The sequence below is a fragment of the Saccopteryx leptura genome, chromosome 6 (assembly GCF_036850995.1).
Source record: "Saccopteryx leptura isolate mSacLep1 chromosome 6, mSacLep1_pri_phased_curated, whole genome shotgun sequence".
NCBI lineage: Eukaryota > Metazoa > Chordata > Mammalia > Chiroptera > Emballonuridae > Saccopteryx > Saccopteryx leptura.
In genome coordinates, this window is record NC_089508.1 from 89,159,197 (window position 1) to 89,184,990 (window position 25,794).

At 37.8% G+C, this 25,794-nt stretch overlaps 2 protein-coding genes and 2 non-coding genes across 12 annotated transcripts in view; 1 reads left to right on the plus strand and 3 right to left on the minus strand.

The window, feature by feature from the left end:
• On the minus strand, window positions 1-24,446 carry CCNB1IP1 (cyclin B1 interacting protein 1). Of its 9 annotated transcripts, XM_066343153.1 has the most exons (11): window positions 24,344-24,446; window positions 20,999-21,137; window positions 18,132-18,205; window positions 16,581-16,717; window positions 14,209-14,317; window positions 13,839-13,909; window positions 12,576-12,707; window positions 12,247-12,456; window positions 9,202-9,521; window positions 3,049-3,382; window positions 1-883 (listed from the first exon to the last, which is right to left on the minus strand). In XM_066343153.1, the coding sequence occupies exons 9-11, from the start codon at window positions 9,496-9,498 to the stop codon at window positions 675-677; spliced, it is 840 nt and encodes a 279-aa protein (XP_066199250.1). In that variant the 5' UTR covers window positions 9,499-9,521; window positions 12,247-12,456; window positions 12,576-12,707; window positions 13,839-13,909; window positions 14,209-14,317; window positions 16,581-16,717; window positions 18,132-18,205; window positions 20,999-21,137; window positions 24,344-24,446; the 3' UTR covers window positions 1-674. The 9 variants fall into 9 exon arrangements, with proteins under 9 accessions (XP_066199250.1, XP_066199251.1, XP_066199252.1 ...); XM_066343154.1 differs by lacking the exon at window positions 12,576-12,707; XM_066343155.1 differs by lacking the exons at window positions 12,576-12,707; window positions 13,839-13,909.
• The window catches only part of RNASE6 (ribonuclease A family member 6), a 476,573-nt gene that overhangs the window by 50,918 nt on the left and 399,861 nt on the right, over window positions 1-25,794 (plus strand). The window lies entirely within an intron of this gene.
• On the minus strand, window positions 15,030-15,177 carry LOC136377977 (small nucleolar RNA SNORA79). Its single transcript, XR_010746571.1, has one exon. It is a non-coding gene; the product is annotated as a small nucleolar RNA SNORA79 (small nucleolar RNA).
• Window positions 17,873-17,949, minus strand: LOC136377986 (small nucleolar RNA SNORD126). The gene has a single exon (XR_010746578.1). It is a non-coding gene; the product is annotated as a small nucleolar RNA SNORD126 (small nucleolar RNA).

Here is a 25,794-nt window from a genome sequence, read left to right on the forward strand (position 1 = left end):
ATCAACTTTACAAAATAACTTTATCAATGTAAACTATTCTTAAATAGAAATAAAGACTGATCATATGTACATCAAGATGTACTCTCATTCACTGACATAAGCACAAACACTCCAAACACGTTAATACAAGGGCAAATAAACAAATATCTATATAGAAATAAATGTACACACCCAAATAACAAACTACAGACACACCTTATTTCCTGAGACCAAAATCTTCATATAATATAGTGACAAATATAGTAAAATATCAATATGAAGGAACACACATATACATATATGCATAAATATCAAAACCCAAAGCAAAATGTAGACATAAGTCAGGTGCTTGTATACATACGTATAATCACATAGCTCAGTCAGAAATAACCCAGACAGAAACAAATTGTGATCTACAAAACAATAATATTGTGTAAAACACTATTTGTAAAAAACTCCATAGTTCACAATGAAATTGAGTTCAATAAAATGCTCATGCTTTATATAATGGAAATAGAAAAAGAAGCCAGACCCTTAAAACCACTCCTCACTGCCACTGAGTTTCTTATAACTGAAAATGTGAAGACAACTTCAAAGACTTGATAGCACAGGAAAGTTGGTGACCTCTAACTAGAAAAAAGATTATTTGCTAAATGGAAACATTAAAAGTAAACAGAAACATTCTGAAATGTGAATTAAATTCTTTTTACTTTAAAGGCCCTGCTAGAGACTTGCTGCTGTTCTAATTCGCGACTTGGAGATGCAAAGTTAAAGAAGTTGTTGCTGGGTTCCGGTGCTGTGGGAGAACCCACAAAAAATGGTCTGAACTGAAAATCTCCATCTCCATCTCCACCACCCCGATTTTGAACTGGTGGACTGTCCAAAGGGAACTTGGATTTGTTTCCTAGAAGGAAAAAAAAGGGAAAACCGTAAACATCTAATTACTTCTGTTAAGTACCAAAAAGACAAAGGCCATTCACTAAATAATTTAATAGAACTCAACTCATACAAGATGGATAGACTGTAAACCTATTATTGGATAAAGGACCATGATCGCCCCCAACCCTGTCCCCTGACCACCATATGGACTGTACCTTCTTCTGTAATGCAGTTGCCAACTATAGCCATGATCTCATCACCAAAAGTAATTTGACACAATGAAATGTTTTCAGTAGAGCTAGAATTTACAATATCATAATTTTATTTATTGGTTATATAATCTACTCCAAAGGAATAGATATACTGCTCACAAAAATTAGGGGATATTTTATCGCTTCATATTCATTTTGGAATATCCCCTAATACTTGTGAGCAGTATATAAGTGTGTGCATACATAAAAAAAAAATTTTGTTCCAGCTCCTTTAGGAATAAATTTCTTTAAAAGATTGCCATAAACAGTCCAGAAAATATGACAACCATGAAAAACAGGCACATGTTCATGACCTGAGATCAATTGGAATAGCCTTAAGAAAAATCAGACAATAGATCGGATTAAATAAGCATTTAACAACTTCCACTGGATCCTCCCTGGACTTCTATAAGTTTTAAAGGGACCATGTAACTAAAGGAGAATGCTGACTATATGTGATTCAAGTCAAAAATGATAGTAAGAGGTAAAAATTAAAAGGTAAGTGTGCACAAAAAGAGGAACAGGAAAGAACTGGTGAATATGAAAAAAATCAAAATAAATGTGGACAGAGACAAGGAAAAACTAAAAACATCTACAATGCCCATGTACACTAACATTTGATTCGCTGCCTCTGCCAAGGCACTTAAGCAGAAAAGGGCTAGTATCATTCTAGACTGCACTTCCAGGGGGCACCAATCCTATCTGCAGTCTTCATATCCTCATTGCCTAGGACTGATTATTTGCAATCTGGCACATGAAACATGTTTGATAAATATTTGATGAATGGATGACTAAACAAAAGAAAACTCAAAAACCCATAAGGACTATACAATCAGCATTACCATGTGAAAGAAGGTGAAACATGGCCTTCTTGGTGTATATAGCAAATGATTAAGAATATGGGCTCGGGCCCTGGCCGGTTGGCTCAGCCGTAGAGCGTCGGCCTAGCGTGCGGAGGACCTGGGTTCGATTCCCGGCCAGGGCACACAGGAGAAGCACCCATTTGCTTCTCCACCCCTCCGCCGCGCTTTCCTCTCTGTCTCTCTCTTCCCCTCCCGCAGCCAAGGCTCCATTGGAGCAAAGATGGCCCGGGCGCTGGGGATGGCTCCTTGGCCTCTGCCCCAGGCGCTAGAGTGGCTCTGGTCGCAACATGGCGACGCCCAGGATGGGCAGAGCATCGCCCCCTGGTGGGCGTGCCGGGTGGATCCCGGTCGGGCGCATGCGGGAGTCTGTCTGACTGTCTCTCCCTGTTTCCAGCTTCAGAAAAATGAAAAAAAAAAAAAGAATATGGGCTCTGTGACTGACCAATTTACTTAAAGTTTCTGTGCCTCAGTTTTTCCATCTGTAAAGTAAGGATAATAATAATACCTACCTTATAAAGTTTTTAAAATAACATGAATACATAGAGAATTATAACAATGCCTAACATTTCACAAGGATTCAGTAAATGGCAGCTAATATTACTGCAACTAAATAGATTTCCATATAAAGTAGCAATTTGCAAAATTTTATTTTGAAAAGATTTACTGTTTTCAAATTGAAGCTGTACCTTAAACATAAGCAAATACAATGGATAAAAGCAATGATGTAGAGACTGAGACATGGATGATGAATCCAGAGCCTACCACCACTCAGCTTTTGGAGTCTGCATTGACTACTTGTAATCATGCAGAACACAAAGTGAAAAATCACTGATTTCAAGAACAGCTATTGTCCTGACCTGTGGTGACGCAGTGGATAAAGCGTTGACCTGGAATGCTGAGGTCGCTGGTTCAAAACCCTGGGCTTGCCTGGTCAAGGCACATATGGGAGTTGATGCTTCCTGCTCCTCCCCCTGTTCTCTCTCTATCTCTCCCTCTCTCTCTCTCTCCCCTCTCTAATAAAAATGAATTAAAAAAAAAGAAGAACAGCTATTATATAATTACATGTCCTTCCTTACCTAATGGGAAGCCAAAAATACCAGTTTGTGAAATCATAGATGGCTCAAGAGTACCTTCTTGGTTAGCAATAGTGATGTTTCGTAACCTAAGGCTATCATAGAGGCCTTGGAGCTTTTGATACTGACGATTTCGCTCCATAAGTTTCTCAGAGATGTCACTAAACTTTTTCTTGTATTCTTCTAGCACTTTCTTCATGGAGTTGACTTCCCCTTTCATAGAGGTCAGTTCTACATCCTTGCTCTGTATTTGCTGAGTATGTATCTTCTCCATCTGTTTTAGATGACCCTCAGCCTTGCTGAATTTGTATTCTTGATAGAGACGTTCCTGATGTACCTGTCATAAAAGAGGGAAAAAGAAATTTTTTAAGATAATGAATACAAAAGTTATGTATTATAAAACTTACTACAAATGCAAAAAGAAAACAGAGATACTTATCCTGGGGTATTATTAACATTTAAAAGCAAGTTAAGCAATCAGGATGTACAATAGGATGACTATTATAAAAAATAATACATTATGTCACTAAATGCATAGAAAAAGATCTGGAGGAATACTCTCAAACCACTGCAATTTCACGAATAAAAGAAGAAAGTATTTGTCAAACCTTAAGTGATATGTAGTAGTCTGAAAGTTTTTAAGGAATATAACCCTATGTTTCAAGTAAACTATGGTATAGAGAACAAATGATAAGATAGCCCCCAATTATTCCTGCCTCTTGGTACTTTTATTACTACCTTGAGCATGGGGGAGCCCGGGACTAAAACATAGAAAAAAAGAATGACAAGATGTCCCACCATGAGTACTGTACATTAGAATATAAGGCCTGTCTTACTAGCACATTCTCTCTTGCTGGCTTTGTGGAAGCATGCAGCCATGATTGGAAGGCCAACAAGGCAAGCAACTGAGAGCAGCCTCTGGGCGATAGCCAGCAAAATACTGAGGTCACAATAAAACTACTTATAGACTTTACATCCTTCACAAAATAAACTCAAAATGGATCACACACACACACACACACACACACACACACAATAAATAAATACAGAAAAAAATAAAAAGAAAAAATATTTGGAAAAAAAAAACAGGAAAAAAATGGATCACAGAGCTGAATATAAAACATAGAACTAAAAAATTCCTCTAAGATAACATAGAGAAAATTTAAATAACCTTGGGTTCAGTAGTGACTTTTTATATATAACACCAAAGGCACGATTTATGAAAGAACTGAAAAGCTAGACTTTATTAAAATAAAAATTTTTTACTTTGTGAAAGACTATGTTAAGAAGAATGAAAAGACAAGCCACAGAGTATTAGAAAATATTTGCAAAAGATATATCAGGTTAAAAAAAAAACAAAAACCTGTTATCCAAAGAATTCTTAAACCTAAACAATAAGAAAACAAACAACCCAATTAAGATGCACAGATGGCAAATAAGAAAATGAAAACATGCTACACATCATATGTCATCAGGGAAATGCAAATTAAAACAACAGTGAGATTCCACTACACACCTATTAGAATGGACAAAATCCAGAACACTGACAACACCAAATGCTGATAAGGATGTGAAGCCCAAGGAATTCTCCTTCATTGCTGGTAAAAATGCAAAATGCTACAGCCACTTTGGAAGACAATTTGGCAGTTTCTTATAAAACTAAACCTACTCTTACCATACAATCCAGTAATCATGTTCCTTGTTATTATATCCAAAGGAATAGAAAACATGTCCTGCACACAGATATTTATAAGAGCTTTATTCACTATTACCAAAACTTAGAATCAACCAAAGTATCCTTATGTAGATGAATGGATAAATAAACGGTGGTGTAATGGAAAGTTATTTAACACTAAAAAGAACTGAACTATCATGCCATGAAAAAACATATAGGAAACTTAAAAGCATATTACTAACTGAAAGAAACCAATTTGAAAAGGCTACAAACTATATGATTCCAATTATAATGGCAGTTTGGAAAAGGCAAAACTATAGAAACAGTAAATAGAATAGTGGTTGAGGGTAATAACGAAAGAAAAGGTAGTACACAGAGGATTTTTAGGGTGGTAAAACTACTCCACATGGTACCATCATAGTAAGATACATGTCATTACACATCTGTCCTGCCGGGGTCTAGCCCCGGGAGGGATCCAGGGGTCCCACAGGAGGAGACGGCGTCGGCGAAAATGGAGTGAGAGAGCCGAATTCTTTTCTTTCTCTTTATTCTCTAGTTAGCATTTACTGCCAGGCATCTCTCTCAATGTCTGGTCTAACATTACTTTTTATGCACACACACTAAGTTACAATCACATGGTATTTTTGAATACATTATTGTTTTAGTTTCACTATGGTTACATATTTTTAGATAACAGTTAATTCATATCTAAGCTACAAGTCAGGTGGTAAGTTATTTAAAGTACAGTTATACAATAGTAATATTGGTACAAACTTCTAAAAGATTAGTACTAATTAATAACTCTATTTTACTCTTGTTGTGAGTCAAGGGCACAGAAAGAGATAGCAGACGAAATCATCAAGGACCAGCAGAGGACCACCGCTTGCTCAGGCAAATAGCCTTGAGTTCATGTAGTGTCCTAATTCTTTTCTCACAAGACTACAAAAGGCTTGCTATTAAGAAACTGACATAGTATAAAGAGTAATTTTTACTTAACGATACATAGAGTGCACCTGCAAGATAGCTAGTAGCAACATAATATCAGAAGGCATTAGCTGCTATTGCTGCTATGAATCCCACTACATACCTCTCCTATTCTTGGAAAATACAAAAATCTCATGAGAATGTTTTACTGAGAAAACCTAGTAACTGCCTTCAGTGATAAAACAAGTCTTTTAACAAAACATTCTTTACTAGCCAGCTGCACTCCTATCCAAGGCCATGCAACAGGCCACTCCACTACTCTTTACCTAAGATTCTAATGTCTAGTTAAACTTTATTTATTTACTATATTCATATACTAGCTAAGTTCTAACTATATTCTTTCTAACATGATTAATAAGAAATTCTCCTACAAACTTAACCCTTTATGAGGGATATCATGGCTAGCCTCTTATGTTTATGAGCCCAGATCAAGGGGCTTACAGGCTTTTCTGTGGAACTTACACCTTCTGTCTCATTTCCAAAGAAATTACTACAAATCTACAGGGAAAGTACGGTACTATTATCCCTGTGCCACAAATAATAGCACACACCCAGAAAAAGGGGGGATATAAGGCCAGATTAATTCAAAAGATTAAAGGGGGAAGTATCGTGCCTTTCCTTGCGGTGACTTTGTCAACCCGCAGCTGTTGGTCTTACTGCGGTGACTCTATCTTCTTTTGCTGTGACTTTGTCAGCCAGCAGTTGTGGATCTTCTTCTGCTGTGACCTAGTTAGCCAGCATTAGTGGATCGGCTCCCGACACTGTCCAAACTCATGGAATATATAACACAAAGAGAGAACCCTAATGTAACCTATGAACTTTGGATGATAGTGATATGTCCATGTAGGCCAGGAAATCTCTGAACCTTCTCAATTTTAATATGAACCTAAAATTGTTTTTAAAATAAAGACCACTAAATAAAAAGAATAACCAAGGCCCTCTAATAGTACACCAGGAAGTAACTTGCCAACAACCATATGAGCTTGGAACAGATCCTTCCTGAATCAAGGTTTAGAGACTGTATCGCCTCTCAACACCTTGATTGCAGGCTTGTGAGATATTGAGCAAAGTCCAAGCCTGAATTCTTGATCCACAGAAACTAGGTTAATAAATGTGTGTTGTTTTAAGCTACTAAATTTGTTTAAGCCATTAAGTTCATTACACAAAGGTAACATACTACACACAGAAAACAATTTTTACGTATCTTTAGATTCACTATCCTTTAAATATTGACAGAAAGTGAAATATGAGAACTCTTTTTTATTTTTCACCATTTTGAATTTATCTGTCCCACTATGTGGTCTCACAGCATTTTGTACTTCCCTTATTATTGCAGGCATTGGAAATGTATTATAAATGTCTGGTGTCTTATTTTTAAATATTTAACACCATGAAACTGAGCATACTGAAGCTCATGTTTTTTGTTCATTATTTTATACCCAGAACCTAAAAAGGTACATGAAATATAAATATTTCCTGGTACTCAAAAAATATGCAAAGAATGATGATACAATGCAATCATTAAAATTATGATTACATAGAATACACAAAAATTTTCAACTTCGGCATATCAAAAAAAATCAATGAAGATCAATAAAAGATAAGTGAAAAAACAAAATTTCTTGCAACATCTGAATTAACATATATATTTCATAAATATATATGCTTAAATATACGTATATATCAAGAGAATATTTACCAAAAGTAGGAAAAAATCTAGCAATTGAAATAAGCAAACTGAAAGATAATTTATAAATGAGAAAATACAAGAAAATGTGTCCACCTAAAAGTCATACAAGAAATGCATATTTAAAGAACCAGGAGATTCTATTTAACCCACACCTAATTTATAAGTAGAAAGTGTAGAGAACCATGCACCCTCGTATTTATCTTAAGGGAACATAAATTGATGTGACCTACCTTGAGGGCCATTTTAAAATATTGCAATTAAAATAATTATGAAATGTATTTATGCACCTTCAAGAATTTAGTCTTAAGCCTGACCAGGCAGTGGCACAGTGATAGAGCGTCAGACTGGGATGCAGAGGACCCAGGTTCAAAACTCCAAGGTCACCGGCGCTCGCTCACTAGCTTGAGTGCAGGGATGCTGGCTTGAGCATGGAATCATAGACATGACCCTATGGTCGCTGGCTGGAGCCCAAAGGTCGCTGGCTTGAAGCCCAAGGTTGCGGGCTTGAGCAGGGGGTCACTTGCTCTGCTGCAGCCCCCAGCCCCAATCAAGGCACATATGACAAAGCAATCAATGAACTACAAGGAGACTAAGGAGCTGCAACAAAGAATTGATGCTTCTCATCTCTCTCCCTTCCTGTCTGTCTGTCCCTCTCTCTGTCTCTGTCACAAAAAAAAAAAAAAAATGAATTGTCTTAGTAAATTTTTAAGGACATGAATTTGATGTTAAGAATGCTCATCACAGCCCTAGCCAGTGGTGCAGTGGGTAAAGTGTCCTCCCAGTAGGCTGAGGTCCCTGACTGGAGCCCAGGGTCACTGGTTTGATCCTGAGGGGACTGGCTTGACCCTGAGGTCACCAGTTTAAGCCCTGGTCAAGGCACCTGTGAGAAGCGATCAATGGGTGCATAACTAAGTGGAACAATGAGTTGATGTTTCTCCCTCTCACCCTTCCCCCTTCCCTTCTTCTCTCTCAAATCAATGAGAAAAATATAATAATGCTTATCACAGCATTTCTGATAACATGGAAATAAATTATGAGACAACACAACCATTAAAATTATGATTATAGAATATTTACTTTTAAATATTTAATAAAATATTCATAACAGGCATAATAAATTGTCAACTTCAATTAGCCACAAAACAGTGTATGTGGTATTAATCCTTTTTTTTTTCTTTTTTTTTACAGAGGCAGAGAGAGAGAGTCAGAAAGAGGGATAGACAGGGACAGACAGGAACGGAGAGGATGAGAAGCATCAATCATCAGTTTTTCGTTGTGAGACCTTAGTTGTTCATTGATTGCTTTCTCATATGTGCCTTGACCACCGGCCTTCAGCAGACTGAGTAACCCCTTGCTCGAGCCAGCGACCTTGGGTCCAAGCTGGTGAGCTTTGCTCAAACCAGATGAGCCTGCGCTCAAGCTGGCGACCTTGGGGTCTCAAACCTGGGTCATCCACATCCCAGTCCGACGCTCTACCCACTGCGCCACCGCCTGGTCAGGCATATTATCCTATTTTTATAAAAGCGAAAAAATGTATTTATATATAAAATATATATTTATACACAGAAAAAGGAGTAATACACAAAATATTAACGTTTGTTTTTCTGAGTGATAAAATTAGTGTTTTTAAATTTTCTTTCTTTTGTATTTTCAACAATAAACATTACTTTTGAAAAAAAGTTTATTAAAAATAAAGTTTTCCATACATTCATAAAAATAAATACAAACATAAGTAAATAAAAAATATTAGAAACTTCCCCATATGCCTCAAATCATACTCTTCAAAGAACCTACCAGAAGCACTAACCTGGTATGTCCAGAAAGCCAGTGCCCGGGAGCTAATGTCCAACACAATCTCTGGTCGAAGTCCTGCTAGTACCATGGCTTTATATTCCTCTGATGGACTGAGTTCTGTGCGAACAATATCTAGCTTTCCAGAGAGGGTACTGTTGCAGGCAGGGCAGATAGCTGGTGAACGACTAAACTCACCGCTGCCATGCTGATCACAGAAGATGTGAGAGCAGGCAGTGACCCACGCATAACCGGAAAGCTTGATGCGACACTTCCTATAATTACAAAGCAGCATGTCTTCACACAAAGACATAATATATAGTGCGGTCCCAGATTCTGAAATAATAATTAAAAAAAAGTTAGAGACAGGTGGTTCCAAATCTTAGTAAAATCAAAAATAATACATATATGGGGGGAAAAAGTTTAGGAAAGTACAAACAAAAAGTTAAATTACTACTTTTTGTCATTCCTCAATACCTAAACACAAATCCAAATTTATTAACCCATTCAGTTTGCTAGAATATTTCAGTATTACTTCTCACACTTAGTAGATATAAAAAGTCCAAGAGCTGATTTCAGCTGTTCTTTTTTTTTTAATTGGCTTTAGAGAAAGAAAGGGAGAGAGAAACAGAGAGGGAGAAAAACATAGATTTGTTCCACTTATTTGTGCATTCATTGGTTGATTCTTGTATGATTCTTATATGTGCCCTGAACGAGAAAGAAACCCACAACCTTGGTGTATCAATCGAGCTACCTGGCCAGGGATAATTGAAGCTGTTTAGTGCAAAGTATTTTAAGGTTTTTCATATATGCTGATTTCTCAGATTCTTTATCTACAGAGTAGTAGTAACCTAATAATGTTAAATGGAAACTAACCTAACACATCCAAGTAATTGACCATTATGCAGCATGAGAATCTGTAAAAAGCAGATTTTTTCTATCACGAGATCAACTATTCACCTGCTAATATCAACACTATTTAATGCTATGCATCTATTTAAAACATTTGTAAAACTAAATATACTCTTGACAGTTACTTTTCAGTACGTATAGTGTCTACTTGCATTGGAATTTTACTAACTTGCCCTGGCTGGATATCTCTGTTGGGTAGAGCATCATCCCAAAGTGCAGAGGTTGCTGGTTTGATTCCTGGTCAGAGCACATACAGGAACCAATCTATGTTCCTCTCTCTCTCTCTCTCTCTCTCCCTTCCTCTCATTAAAGTCAATTTTTTAAAAATTTTACTAACTTAAACCTCAGCATTCTCCTAGATACACTAAAACAAGCCATGGGCACGCCCCTCCCAGGAGCAGACACACACCTTTCCCTTCCCTCTTCTTCCCGCTCAGGTGTGCATCTCCTAAACTCTAAGGGACCCCACAGACTTGCAACCAGGAAGCAATGGGCAGTGGCACCTCAGGCACCTCACCCTCTGCACCTGTCTCCAAGGCCCCCTTTCCTCTAACTGTCCAGTGAGCCAAAGCAGCCCCACCTACCCTTCTACCCTAAACCCTTCCTTGTCACTGTCCCCAACTTTAATTAACATACTCTCAAAATAAAATTTTTTAAGTGAGAAGCGGGGAGATAGAGAAACTGACTCCCACATGCCTCAACCAGGATCCACCCGGCAACCTCCATCTGGGGTCGACGCTCAGACCAATGGAGCCACTGGCTGCGGGAGAAGAGGGAGAGAAGGGGGAAAAGGAGGGGGAGAGAAGCAGATGGTAGTTCTCTTGTGTGCCCTGACCAGGAATCGAACCTGGGATGTCTGCACACTGGGCAGATGCTCTATCCACTGAGCAAACTCACTAGAGCCTAAAATAAAATTTAAAAACATAAGTAACATATTGTAAAAAATAATAGTGACACACCAATTAGATAGACATCAAAAAAAAAGTTCACATTTCTTAACTGACAAATTCTGTCAAGAATGTTGTAGTGGAACAGATCTATATTCCTCTCTTCATTCCTAACATCAATAAATTTTAAAAAGATTTAATAAAATGGAAAGAATGATTAAAATGAACTTTAAAAAAAGGAAAAAGAATGTTGCCTTGGTCATAGGGCCCCATAAGGATGCTCTGATATCTTTACCCAGTAGTCGGATTCAAATATTGTAATTTAACAACCAGTTCTCTGCCCTAATGACCGTTTTAAGTATAAAAAAAGATATATCGAAAGGTAGTTTATTATTTCATGCATTTAATAACTAAGAACAATAAGAGGTACAGTACACAAAACTAGATTGTTAAAAGAAAAAAATTTAAAATATTAACAAAAAATATTGAGTAATACTTGATAAAAAACAAAACTTAAGAAACTTCCAATGATAGCTTGTCAGCCCCTGGTTGTTGGGCACTTTTCCTCTTTACATTATGTTTACTGAAGTAAAAGATACGAGGGAATTAAAATGTAATATTTCATCAAAGGTATACTAAGTTTTATGAAATGAAGAAATAAATATTACAAGCATAGTTCTGTCAAATTTGTCCACCTATGGACGGAATGAGCATTCCTACAGACACTTAGAACAAACACGCTGTTGCGCAGATGAACATTAAGAGTAAGGAATGTCAATTTGTGATTTCCACATTGGGCGGCTGCCCAGGCGCCCACCGTAGAGAGAACCCTGACTACAAGTGCCATGTTAACAACCGGTTCGCCGATCTCAACAAAAAATTAGGCGTCGGTTCTGCCGAACTGGTGCAGACCAGCTGAACCCCACCAGTCTTTACCCCAAATGTCCCCGCAGAGTGCGTCTCCACAGATATGTGGCACTTGCAGCCAGGACTACGAGGTCTACTGTACCTCCAGCAGGATAATGGGCAAAAAGGAAACGGGAGCAAGGAACAGTTTTGAAGCTGACACCGCTCTCTCAGGAAGAGCGAGAGTGCAGCCAATTCCAAATTTTCCACAAGACGGGGTAAACAGCCAATTTAGTGAGCTGTAGAAGTTATCAAAAGTTGCACATTCTTGAAACTTAGACTCACAGAAACATGACTCTGAAATTCCCCGTCTGCTTTCTGCGGGTTAGAAAGAGAAAATAATTCTAATTAGGTACCTAATCTGAGGCGCAAAGCGCGGGAAAACGCGGTTGCCTCCGCCCCACCAGGATTAGCTGCGTCTCGTCGCTACGTCAGCGCGCATGCGCAGAGTTGCCCGGAGCATGCCGGGAGGTGGGCGCGGGAGTTCCAGCCGCTCAGGATGCTGGGACTTGCGTGCTGTGGCCCCCAGACTTGGGCAGCCGCACTCACCAGGCGTGTTTCAGGCCCTATAAGGAAACGCATCCGATTGAGCCAGGTCTACTTTTCCTGCTTGTGAGCCCCGCGGATACTGTCACTGAGTGCCCTTTACTGCCCTCACCGGCACAAGAGTACCGTCCTAGCTTACATGGAGATAACATGTGATGTCTCCTGTGGATAAGAGCAGAGGGGCCAGTTGGGACAGCAACAAAACATCCTGTGTACACGCAGGTGTTTATTTACCTTGGGGAGTACTGACTGGGCAGCACAGGCGTTTTTACTTTAAAAAATTACAAAAATGTTGATACCGTAAACTGGACAGCTATCACCTTTGTGTTGAGGTAGATTCTGCCATTTTATTTTTTATACACCTTGAAATGGACATCTTAACAGCTTTTAGACATCCTCTATATAAAGAAAATAGAACTCTCCTTGATCCAGAGCGCACTATGAACATTCATTACAGCACTTGAAATGAAACAATACGATCAGGCTCCACAACTTTTTTGAGGTGTTTGTGTTCTCTCCTGGACCTGCTTGTGATTGTTTAAATGTTCGTGCCCACTTAACCCTAATGTTGTTACCTGTTACTTTCTTTAATGTACTATGATTTTTTTGCTCAATGAGTCATTCATTCATATTAGAAATTAAGCTGAGGAGGGCTTGAGGGGTCCTTCAGATGTAAGACAATGCTGTCTCGTGTACCCACCTTTCAAGATGCTGTGACTCCAGTATGTAAGACACAATCCAATGAACCAGCAACATAATGGATCCCAACCCTGCAAACCCTCTATGGGTTGTGACTCTGTAATACTAAACCTTCTTCCTTTGAACAAAAACCTATCCTAATTAACTTTCTAACTCGTTGGTTTTTTGTTGTTTTGTCTATTTGCAACTTGTTCAGAGTAATTAGAAAGGTTAATTTTGGCCTTTGACTACATTTCCTAATATATCCATCTTCTGAGAATTTAGAGAGGTAACTTAATTCTAGCAGTACAAATTGGATTTAAAAAAATTGAAGGTTCATGTGTAAAACATGTAATCTTTAACATCTATTTTGGCTCTCTGAGCCTTTTGTGCATTTTTCTGGATTTGACTATGCCAAATGTAGAAATATTCAAGTATGAATGGATACAATGTCATTCAAAGTTACAAAACACAAAGCATTCGAACTCCACAGGCATAAGTAGCTAACTTTGTGATCCTAACCAAGTTACCTTTGTTCTGAAGTATCCCTTCCTACTTCATTAGGATCATCCCAGATTCCCAAAACCTAGTGTTCCCCAAACCCTTTTGTTTCCAATTTCCAACCCATTTGGCTAAAAGCCTGTAGGAGTTACTAGGTCTCTCTCTCTGAGAGAACTACAAAGTCTTAACATTGCAGTAGTAGTCTTGGATACCAGGAACTAACCTGCTTCTTGATGGTGCATGTTCTGTTCTCTCATAGCATAAACTCTTCACTGGCTTGTCTCTAGAGTGATCCTGAAGATTGAGACCACCAAAATCAATCAAGGTCGAGATAGAGACTCATCTTTTTATTTATTATCTTTTTAAAGCTTTTTAGAGACAGACTCCCACATACACCCCGACTGGAATCCACGTGGCAACCCCATCTGGGGCCATACTCGCAACTGAGCTATTTTTAGCACCTGGGGTGGAGGCTTCACTGAGCCATCCTCAGCACCCTGGGCCTACACACTCAAATCAATTCAGCCATGGCTGCAGGAGGAGAAGAGAGAAAGAAAGAAAAAAAAGGAGGAGGGCGAGAAGCAGATGGTCACCTCTCCTGTGTGCCTTGACGGGGAATCAAACCAGGACTTCCACATGCTGGGCTGACACTTTATCACCGAGCCAACTGGCTAAGGTCTTATAGCCGTTCTTTATTGCCTCCTAAAGAATAAAACATTGTAATCAGATATTAAGAGTTTTAAGTAGGTTAATTAAGCCCAGATAGTTTAATGCACCTATATATACGTTTTACATCAGCGTCAAAATTTAAGTTCCAGTTATTCCATGTAAATGTTTTGCTGAAATTCCATTAAAACAGATGCCATTTTCCAAGGGTTAAAAAAATAATAAAATCAATGGAGGTTTTAATTCACTTCAAATATTTTTTGACTATTTATTGTAGACCAAGTGTTAAAGATAAGGAAGTTATCCAGCTTTTGTGGGGCTTATAATCTCACAAAGAATCTAAGAATGATAAACGAAAGCATTTTACTCTTTCCTTTGTTTGCTGCCTTATATTTTTCAAATTGATTCTATAAACCGTATCTGTTGAGCAAAGTCAGCTTCCATCTTTAATTTGAAGAATCATCTATACCTTCATACTGCAAAGAAAGAGTATTTTTAACATAGCTCTGAATATGTGAACAATCAGTAGAAAACTGAGTAAACCATTTAAAATTTAAACATGAATGACTTCAAAATAGAATGTTTCAGTAATTCACTAGACCTCTTTCTTACACAGCCCTAGATCAGTGCTATTCAAACACTTTTGCAATGAAAGGATTCTCTATAAACTATATTCTCATGTTTTAAAATTTAGGATTTTTTTAACCACAGGTAAATTTTATTAATCTAACATTACAACCTGCTTTGTAATTGTTTGACTCCGCAAAAATCAGAAGGCACCAATGGACAGCCAACCCATCCCCATGGTGCTCTGAGTGAAGACAAGTCAGCTTAGATATATGATGGACTAAAATCTCACTACCTAAAGCTCCAAGCAGTGAGAGGAACAGTCATCAAAGTTCATCTCTAACAATTTTAGCAAGATTTGAATAAATGGTCTAAGAAATATTTATTAAAGACATCAAGAAACTTTTATAGAAATGATTACATCTAAATTTTTAAAAAGTCAGTCAAGAACTAAAAGAACCATTAAATATCTACTGGTCCAGCTAGACAAAATGCAAAATTAAATGATAAATAAATTAGTGGCAAAACAATGAACTAAAGAAAATGTTATTGGGCCAATTATGTAGGGATATACACAATAGTCCTTATTACCATATTTTGCCTAACTCTAGAATTCTCTAGAATTAAATTAGGCTTTAGGATAAAAGATAATGAGGGATAGGCCAATTGGAAGAAAGATGCACATAAGCAATAAAATGACTCTCTGACAACCTATTATGCAGATATAAGAGATTGTCAGGTAGTGCAAAGTCTATGATAAAAATACACATAGATACTGATAAAAGAGCTAGCATCTATTGAGCATTTACCATATGTTTAACAATGTTCTAAGCCCCGTACATTTATTATCAAATGTAATTTTCAAAGTCAAGCACTATTCCTTTGAGTCAAATACTAGTAGTATTTTCTAAGATGCAAAGACCATAGGATTCTGAGATGTTAAGAAACTTGCCAAGATTACACAGCTGGTTAAGTGACACAGGAAGGGTTTGAGCCCTGTCTGGCTCCAAAACCCATATTACTGTACTATGCTACCTCAACATCTTTAATAGACTTTTTAAAAAATTAAATTTGTAGCACCTTATCAGAATTAGCCATGTCACAAGGCTGAATTTTCAAAAATTTATATGTATGCCTGACCAGGCGGTGGCGCAGTGGATAGAGAGTTGGACTGGGATGCGGAGGACCCAGGTTGGAGGACCCAGGTTGGACACCCCGAGGTCGCCAGCTTGAGTGCAAACTCATCTGGTTTGAGCAAAGCTCACCAGCTTGGACCCAAGGTCGCTGACTCGAGCAAGGGGTTACCCGGTCTGCTGAAGGCCCACGGTCAAGGCACATATGAAAAAGCAATCAATGAACAACTAAGGTGTCACAACAAAAAACTGATGATTGATGCTTCTCATCTCTCTCCATTCCTGTCTGTCTGTCCCTATCTATCCCTCTCTCATTCTGTCTCCGTAAAAAAAAAAAAAAGTTTAAAAAAATTTATATGTATGTCAAAGCCTCTCAATTTCAACATAAGCCTTATCATAAAAGAAAAATGTTGTCATCATCTATTGCATATCCAGGATTTAATAGCATCTGAAAGTTTCAAGGCTGGGAAAGCAGTTTCTTTCTCTCTCTCTCTCTTTTTTTTTTTTTTTTTTTTTGTATTTTTTTATATTCATTTTAGAGAGGGGAAAGAGAGAGAGGGAGGGAGGAAGAAGCAGGAAGCATCAACACCCATACATACCTTGACCAGGTAAGCCAGGGGTTTTGAACTGGCAACCTTACTAGGTCGATGCTCCATCTACTGCACCACCACAGATCAGGCAAGAAGTTTTTAAGAAAAAAACTCAGATCTAGTTTTGGTCTCCTGAAATTTCATTTCTGCTAAAGACATAGACAAAAGCTAAGGACATGCTGCAAATGCTGATGTTACTTTGAATTATTTTTATTTCTTCATCTTCATCTCTACCCCATTCTCTGCTGAAACATGCAGGTACAGGTAAAAAAATACAAGCCTGTCCCATACAGATTGCTTAAAAATAAACTTTTAAAATTATATATACATGAACATAATAAAGTCAGAAAATACAAGTTGACAAGATCACGCAAAGAACCCAATTCTAAAGACAATAATCCCTAGTATTTGGATATATCCTTTCAGATGATTTCTCAAGTAAATAAGTATATTCAAACGTTTAAGCAGAAAAGGGATTATATGCGTTGCTCTATAACTTCCTTTTTAACTTAATGTAATATAAATACCCATCCATTTCAAGAAAGGTAAACCTGTATCATAACTTTTAAGTAACTGTATAGTGTTCCATGATGTGATCTTGACAAAAGTGATTTAACCTTAATACACTAGTAAAATAGTGATTAGTTTAAAACTGCCAAGTGGTTGATAGAATTATACCAGGTAGCCAATGCTTTTTCTGTACTATTTGAATCAAAGATTCTTGACCATAGTTTCTCTCTCAAAGAGGTCTTTTGGTCAAAAAATCAAAGTATAATAATGTTATAGTACCAAGTTCGTAAAGATTTAGTAATTACGGCCCTGGCCGGTTGGCTCAGTGGTAGAGCATCAGCCAAGCATGTAGATGTCCTGGGTTCAATTACTAGTCAGGGCACACCATCTGCTTCTCCACCATCTGCTTCTCCACCTGCTTTTCTACCTCTCCCCTTCCCCTATCTCTCTCTCTCTCTCTCTCTCTCTCTCTCTTTCACTCCCACAGCCATGGCTTGATTGGTTCGAGCACATCAGCCTAGGCACTAAGGATGGCTCCATGGAGTCTCTACCACAGGTGCTAAAAATATCTGTTACAAACAAGGCCCCAGATGGGCAGAGCATCTACCCCAGACAGGGGATACCAGGTGGGGCCCCATCAGGGTACATGTGGGAGTCTGTCTCTCTACTTCCCCTCTTCTCACTTGGAAAAGAAGAAAAAAAAAAGATTTAGTAATTACTTGGGATCACAGGATAGATCCCAGAAAGTATTCCAAGAAGCAGATTCAATTCTAGGTGTTTACCCTAGCTTTAGTCTGCTCAGAGCATGTGTTTAATCAGGATTATCAGCTGAAACACGGACTTAACATGTACTTCATCATGGCAAACTACATGACTGGTGAAGGGCAAACCACATCACTCCTTGTCCCTAAACCAGGAAAACCAAATTAAGGTTAGAACTAAGGCTTCTTCAACTACCAAATGTCAGCCACTAAGAACACTGAGTCACAAAACTTGCTAATGATTGGAAATTCAAATAAGGTAAAAATTAAGGTTTTATTTCACACTTACCTCTGATAGCAGATGAATCTAGCTTCTATCTAGGAACGAAGTTGAACTATAGGATCAATTACCTAGCATCACCTCTGGAAAATTAATAAATATACACAGGTTACAGTTGCAAGATTTGAACGCATACCAGCCTACTCTACACCAAGTCACATCCATATAACCTCAAGGAAAGTTAACATCAAAGAAAACTGCTCATTCTTTATTTGAATCTCCATTCAGGAATATAAATAGACCCATCTATTTGCGGAATATCATCAAATGCCCAAACTCAGTATCCTATTAGGACAAAACCTCTACACAAGCTCAGCTTTTTATATAAATTTTTAAGTTTGAGTAAAACTGTACAATAAGTCTAACCAGCCTCTGAAAGATATAACAGTCAACAGTCTCACAATATGCAGGTATGCAAAAGAAAAGAGCCACATGTTGGCTGCAGAGCTTGGCAACCACAGGAACAAATTCAGGGAGATGAGACAAAAATGGCATGGGTTACTGCCAGCCTCAACTTTACAGGTATGTGTGACTGCAGAACACATGCAAACTGTCACAAAATTCACAAAAACCCATAAACAAAATAGAAAACAGAAAGAGAGAGAGAGAAAGAGAGAAGCCAAGATTCAGATAAATAAGAAGGCAATCCAAAAGTTTTTTCAAAGCTTGCTTCAATTTCATTTGAGCCAATACTAATTATATTGAACTTTTACTAATGGTAGTCTGGTAAACTTTATCACAATAAACTAAAAAAAAACCTTCCCCTTACCTGACCTATGGTGGTGCAGTGGATGAAACACTGACCTGGAATGCTGAGGTCACCAGTTCAAATCCCTGGCTTGCTTGGTCAAAGTACATACAGGAAGCAACTACTATGAGTTGATGCTTCCCACTTCTCCCAGCTTTTTCTCCTTTTCTCATTCTTTCTCTAAAAATCAATAAAAACCGCCTGACCAGGTGATGGCGCAGTGGATAGTGTCGAACTGGGATGCGGAAGGACCCAGGTTCGAGACCCAGAGGGCGCCAGCTTGAGCGCAGGCTCATCTGGTTTAAGCAAAGCTCACCAGCTTGGACCCAAGGTCGCTGGCTCAAGCAAGGGGTTACTCGGTCTGCTGAAGGCCCGCGGTCAAGGCACATATAAGAAAGCAATCAATGAACTAAGGTGTCGCAAGGCACAACGAAAAACTAATGATTGATGCTTCTCATCTCTTTGTTCCTGTCTGTCCCTGTCTATCTCTCTCTGTCTCTGTAAAAAATAATAATAATAAATAAATAAATAAAAATCAATAAAACCAATAAATAAATAAAACCTTCCCTTGACATAGCAAAATTGAATTCGCATCACTTGGAGCCCAAGTTGGCCACAAGATGGCAATACAAGAAACTTTCATTTTCTCTCCGAAAGCTTGACTGTAACCTGAACTTTCAGGTGAAACAGACTGGACACAAAGTTCATTACTGAAGGCAACTTGCAGACTCTTCCCTATTCTTCATCTAATTGCTCTCTAAAAAAATTTTTTTCTTACATTTAATGATCATTTAAAACTTATTAACTAAAAATATATATTACAACTATATTTTTATCCTGTTCTTTTTCATGCAGCAATGTGGAGATTCATAACCTCAAATACAATCTAGCTGAAAAGACTTGTGAAAAGTAATGTTCATGGAACTCACAAAAATCAATGTCCAGGGTAAGTACCAAATAAGAGGCAGAGAGAGTAAGTAATGTAAGTAAAGAATCATTGAACAAGGAAGACCATGAAGAAAAAGCTAAGGGTATGTATGATTAAAATAAGCTGATAAAACAATAGAAATTGTTTTACTCAAACTTTACAACATAGTTTTAAATGAAAATTTGAGTCTCGGAGAGTAAATTTCTTAACATCAACTAGCCATTAAGAGCTAGAATTTAAATCCAGTTCTGTCAAAACTCCCTATTTTCACTTCATCATGCCACTACCTACATGAAATAAGCAGAGCTTCAGAAGATGGTTTGCATTAGAATGTAATGAGAACAGCATACAGTAGGCTGGAAAGAAACTGCAGTGTTTTAGGTACCTCAGAGATATCATCAGTGTTATTTTACTCCTTTTGTGGCCTATACTTGAATGCTTTAATTATGCAAAATGTTTTCAGATCAGCAGCATTTGAGATTAACTAGGGAACGCAGACAGGAAGCAACACATGAAGTCAGAGGTTCCTAGAGTTTTAATGTCTAACTCAAAACTCCGTAATCCAAATACACCTTACAGGAAAAACTTATAAATTTAAAGGTGCAATTTCTGTTTGTCTCATCTCACAAACAAAACCCAGATTGCAAAGGGCCTGGTCTTTGGTCTTAGCACAAAGCCTAGCACATAAATCCTGATGTTAAATATGAGATGGCTTTCCCAAACTGTGATGCGCCATGCAGGATTCTAGTCATGCTTCAGCAAGTGTCATTCTACCATGTGAAGGCCACTTCATATTTACTGAGTACTTAGTATAAAGTATTTTCTGAATATCCCATAATCAATAAGTGACCTACTCATTTTGCTCCCTACGGGAAGTAAGTGCTTCAAAGTACTGGTGCTTATGGCCAAAGGGTTCATTTCATATATATGAACAGATGCTTTATGAAGGGCTGATACAAACTAAAAATTAGTAATAATAAAGTCAACTGATGCTTCTGTTTTATTATACTACCATTCAATTTTACTCAGTGCCTCCAGTGTATCTAGCAATTTTGGACACAATAGCAACTCAGAGGACCTCCTATCTCTTCTAGATAGAACAGACAGTTACATGTGACAGAAAAAACTTTAAGGCATCATATTTTGGCTGGAGTTGAAGTGCTAGCCTTGATTGTCCCATCAGCCTGTAACCATTCTTACTGAGAATGTCCAAATCCAAGCCCTCTTTATTTGGGGGTTCTGCAGCAGATGTTATAGAGGCTTTCAGTGTCACTTCTGGGCTGACACCCAGGGTGCAGAAGACCCAGGTCTTTCTTCTTCACTGGATTCCATCTTTAACCTGAAGCAAAGGAAAATACAAAACTTTGTAGAGGAAATACATGCTAAATCGGTTAATTGGCATAGTTCTCTTTTAGAGATAGCTCCATAGGGTGCTACTGTTAGAACAGACTCCCAAGTTTTGTTCCCTACCATCAGCTATTTTAGCCAACAACATTGATTGTTTTAACCTCTCAGTGCAAGAGGAATCCACTCAGACTATATATGAAATAAAAGTGGTGAGATCAGAAACATGACTTAACCATGTAGTTCATCCCAAGAGACCACCGTTTCACCCAGTCCTATTGCTGCTGGAGCAAATGAAAATACAGAACCTGAGGGCTTCGGATCAAAATGCATGAAGGAATAACTTGAAATCAGGCTGCAAGAGGAAGTAAAGCCTTCTACTCTGTTAACTTGATATTTTATCTATTTCGTGCTTTGCTTATTTAGAATATATAAAACACTTTTCATATATTACCTCATTTTATAAGTACTATGTCATCTCCATTTTACAAATAATGCAAGCAGGTTTAGAGACTAAATGGTGGCAACTTTGCTTAGTAGTGAAGATAATGAATTTAAGTTGCTTGGACAGAACTGGATTTAAATCCTGGGTCCTCTACATATTTGTTGTGACCTTGGACAAGTTATGCAACATCTCTAAGCCTCAGATTCCCTTCTGCAAAATGAGAACAAATACTGCCTACCCCATATAATCGTTGTGAAGATTAAATGATAAAATATAATACTTTAATGTTTAATTTTGTTTCTATTAAGTCAAAGCTCAACAGTAGAATGAGTATAAATGCAGATATTCTGCTTAAAAATTTCACTTTCCATAACAATCTTGAAGCCAGGAAAGTCATTCATTAACCTGGCATCTCTTAAGAAAGAATTTATGGCCCTGGCCAGTTGGCTCAGTGAATAGAGCATTGGCCCAGCCTATGGACATCACAACGGTCAGGGCACACAAGAGAAGTGACCATCTGCTTCTCTCTCCTCCGTCTCCCCCTTCTCTTCTTCTTCCCCACCCATAGCCAGTGGCTCGACTGGTTCAAGCCACAGCCCCTGTGCTGAGAATGGTTCCATTGATCTGAGCATTAGACCCAGACAGAGGTTGCAGGGTGGATCCCAGTTGGGCCACATGCAGGAGTCTGTCTCAATATTTCCCCTCCTTTCACTTAAAAAAAAAATTAAAGAAAAGAAAATAAATTTACTTTCCCCCTTCCTTCATTCCCTACTTAATAGTGAAGGCTCCAATGTATTCTATTTTAAGTTACTCAACAAAAGCATATTTCCATTGGAAAGAAACTAATTTTTCTCCCAGTCAGCAAAGTTTTCTAACTGGAAAACTAAATATTTCACAAGAATCTTAGCCTTCTAAGATTTTAAAAGTAGCTTTGGAATAATCCCCATAGGCTTCCTTTTAATTTTGCATGTTTACAGCCGAAAAAAAAACATTTGTTTTTCCTAACTTAATGCTAAAATGAGCATTTCAGAAAGCTATCCAGCATACATTTTGCTAAGTAAACACTGCAAGCATTCTCCTTCTGCCCTTCTGAATACAAAGACCCTGTGGTTTCTCTGGTTAATGCTGTCATTTTGTCTCAAAATTAGGATCTAAACTGAAGTGGGCAAAGATGTAGTCACATAAAAGCCATCAATATGGAGTTGCTTTTAACAGAAAATTCTTTATTGAGATACCTATGATGTTGGTTGGTTTCTAGTAATGACTATGCACAGAATAAATATAAGTAACAGGAAGCAGTGCATTTTGAGAGCCCTAATAAACAAGTATATATCAAAACCCAACTGAAATGTCATGACAGCTGACTTATGTACAGATCATTAATTTTGGAGGAAATAACAAGATTGTAAACTACTTAAATGTCCAACAATAAAGATTAAATAAATTATGGTTATGTACATACATTAGATTATGATGTAACCAATGTAAAGAACATGGTCGCTCTTTATATACTCATTTAGAAATCTTGGGGGGGGGGTAAGGTAACATGGTAGAGTATACATATAGAAGAGAGGAGGTTAAGTACATATATTAGTTAATATCTGCATAAAATATCTCAGGAAAGACAGACAGGAAACTGCTAACACTGCTCTTGGGAAGGGGAATCAGGTGGCTTAGGAGACTTCATTGTATATACTTTGATCCCTTTTGAATTTTGAACCACATGAATGTATTACTTATTCAAAAACATTAATTTTTAAAAGCCTGAGAATGATAAAAATTATGGGATGTCTACAACCAGCTATTACTACATTTCATATACTAGTTTATGCCCATAAGGATAACAAACAAATATTTTATTCAAACTAATTTATATTAAAGAAAAATAGGAATCAGGTGAAATTACATTCAAGGTCACTAAGCAAAACTTTCTATGAGAAAAAATATGATATACCAAGTGAATGTATTTCTTACTTATAAAAGCTACCTAACATTTATTATACACCATATAATAGGCCTGGCCCTCATATATTTTGATCCCCAAAAGCTAAGCCTCAAAACAGTTCACTGACCTACCAAAGGTCACTGGAGTAGTAAGCTGTGGCACTGGAATTTGCCTTATGCTTGCACTAAACTAAGGCCACTGATCTTTTTACCTATATATTAAGCTTTAAATACACCCTCACCACAGTAACATTAAAATTGGGAGCCCCTCTTAGGGCTTACTAAAATCATCTGACTTCAGTTTGCGGTTTAGTAGTCTAAGAAAGCTGAACGGCTCTGAGCAAAGACCAGGGCAAAGACATCTGCTGCAGCTCCCACAAACCCAGTAAGGGCCTGGGACCTGCAGTCACAGAAGAATTAAAATGTACTGGTCTGAACTCCTCCTAAGATTTACCTTCTCACCCGGAGATTTAATTCAAAATAGCACTAGGCCAATAACAATACCTTTCCCATCAAGTAAAATGAGTCCAGATGTTTTCCAGGAACACATGTAGAAAGCAGAGTTTATTGTTCATAAGTCACCAGGTCAGGGGAAGGAAGGCAGACCCAGTGCTGCATTAGCCCACATGGAAACAAACCAGGCAGTGAATTTCACTGCCTTTCTCCAATTCCCATTATTCAAACTTAATTGCCTTATGACTCACACACACAATCTAATGCTGACTTGAAATAAAGGCCTGCCAACAGGATACATGGCTCAAATGGAAGAGAAATTCAAAACAATTCGGAGACAAAATTAAGTGCACACTTACCAGCCCACCACCAACTGAAGAGAGAGAATGTGGAGAGACAGGAAGTGGCCTTAAGAAGTGGCCTCAGAACCCGATTGGCTAATGAATTAAAAGCAGATTCCCTCCTCCTCTACCTTAAAAGGTACTGAAATAACATAAGGCCCTCCTTCACCAATTTATCTCTTAATGAACCAATGGTGTTACCTGCACTGTTTTAGATTGAACTTTTTAAACAGTTTCCTTTTGAATCAATGTATCTAGCACAAACACAGGTTAATTCAATACATTCTTGTTTAGATGGGCCTTCTGCAAACAATTTTCATTCCTACAGGATAATTTCCTACCCTTTGTGACCTCAACATAGTTCATTTATGCAAGGTTTCATTAAAACACCTAAATCTATTCAAATTAAACTTATCTTGAGGGTACCATTCAAGTTAACAGGCTTATTGTATAAAAGATGGTGGTTTAAGGCTGAGGCTTTGAAGTACAATTTAGATGTATAAACAAACCTTGTTAAACTAGCACTTTTATTTTTATTTACTTTTTCACTACTTTCTACCCCTAGTTTACACCCCTTTGGCTTGTCAATTCTTTACAAATTTATTGTTGTCTAAAAGATATAAAAGCTTCCTGCTCTAGTCACTTCTTTGGGTCTCACTCTCTTGTGAAATACCCCACGTCCATGTAAAAAAAAAATCAATAAAATGTGCTTTTCTCCTGCTAATCTGTCTTTGTCAGTTTAATTTTTAAGCTCAGCCAGGGACCCTACAGGGGTTGAGGAAAACATTTTTCTCCCTTTCAGTAGCAAATGAAAATCTCTATTTCAAGGTGCTGCACAAGGATATTCTGGGATATGTTTCACATAAATTGTATTATTTCCAGGATACTTTCTGGCTGCACAATCTGGAAGAAATGTATTAAACTCTCTGAAACCCATATTTCTGCTCTGTATCATGGTGATAGTCATGCCTATTGAACTTTAATATCATAAATTGTGGCCCAAATTTGGATTTTTGCAGCTTGAGCTCTGAAGTTGCTTGCAGAGCATAACTTTGTCCTTCTGGGCTGCAGAACTGCCTTCAGAGCCAGCAGTACCCCCTGTGCTGATTGCACTCTTTGATAAATTGTACTCCTTGCATCGTTGTTAAATAATACTCCCTGTACTAGAACTGTGTGACGAAACACAGCCTTTTCATTCTACAGGACTTGGATGAAACTAGGACTTGATAAATGCTTAATTATGTATTACCCATTGTTCTTACCTCACAATCCCACTTGCATGATCACTGAGTCAGCCAACCATTGAAAGTCTAGTTACCTCCACCAATCAGAAAACAAATGATGTAAGTTTATGTTCTCATTTTTCCTAGCAACCCATTTTTTTTTTTATCAACAGCTCCTTCCAACCTTTGCCTTTATAAACTCTGCCCTATCCCCTTCATTTTAGAACGTATGTTTAGTTCATACTG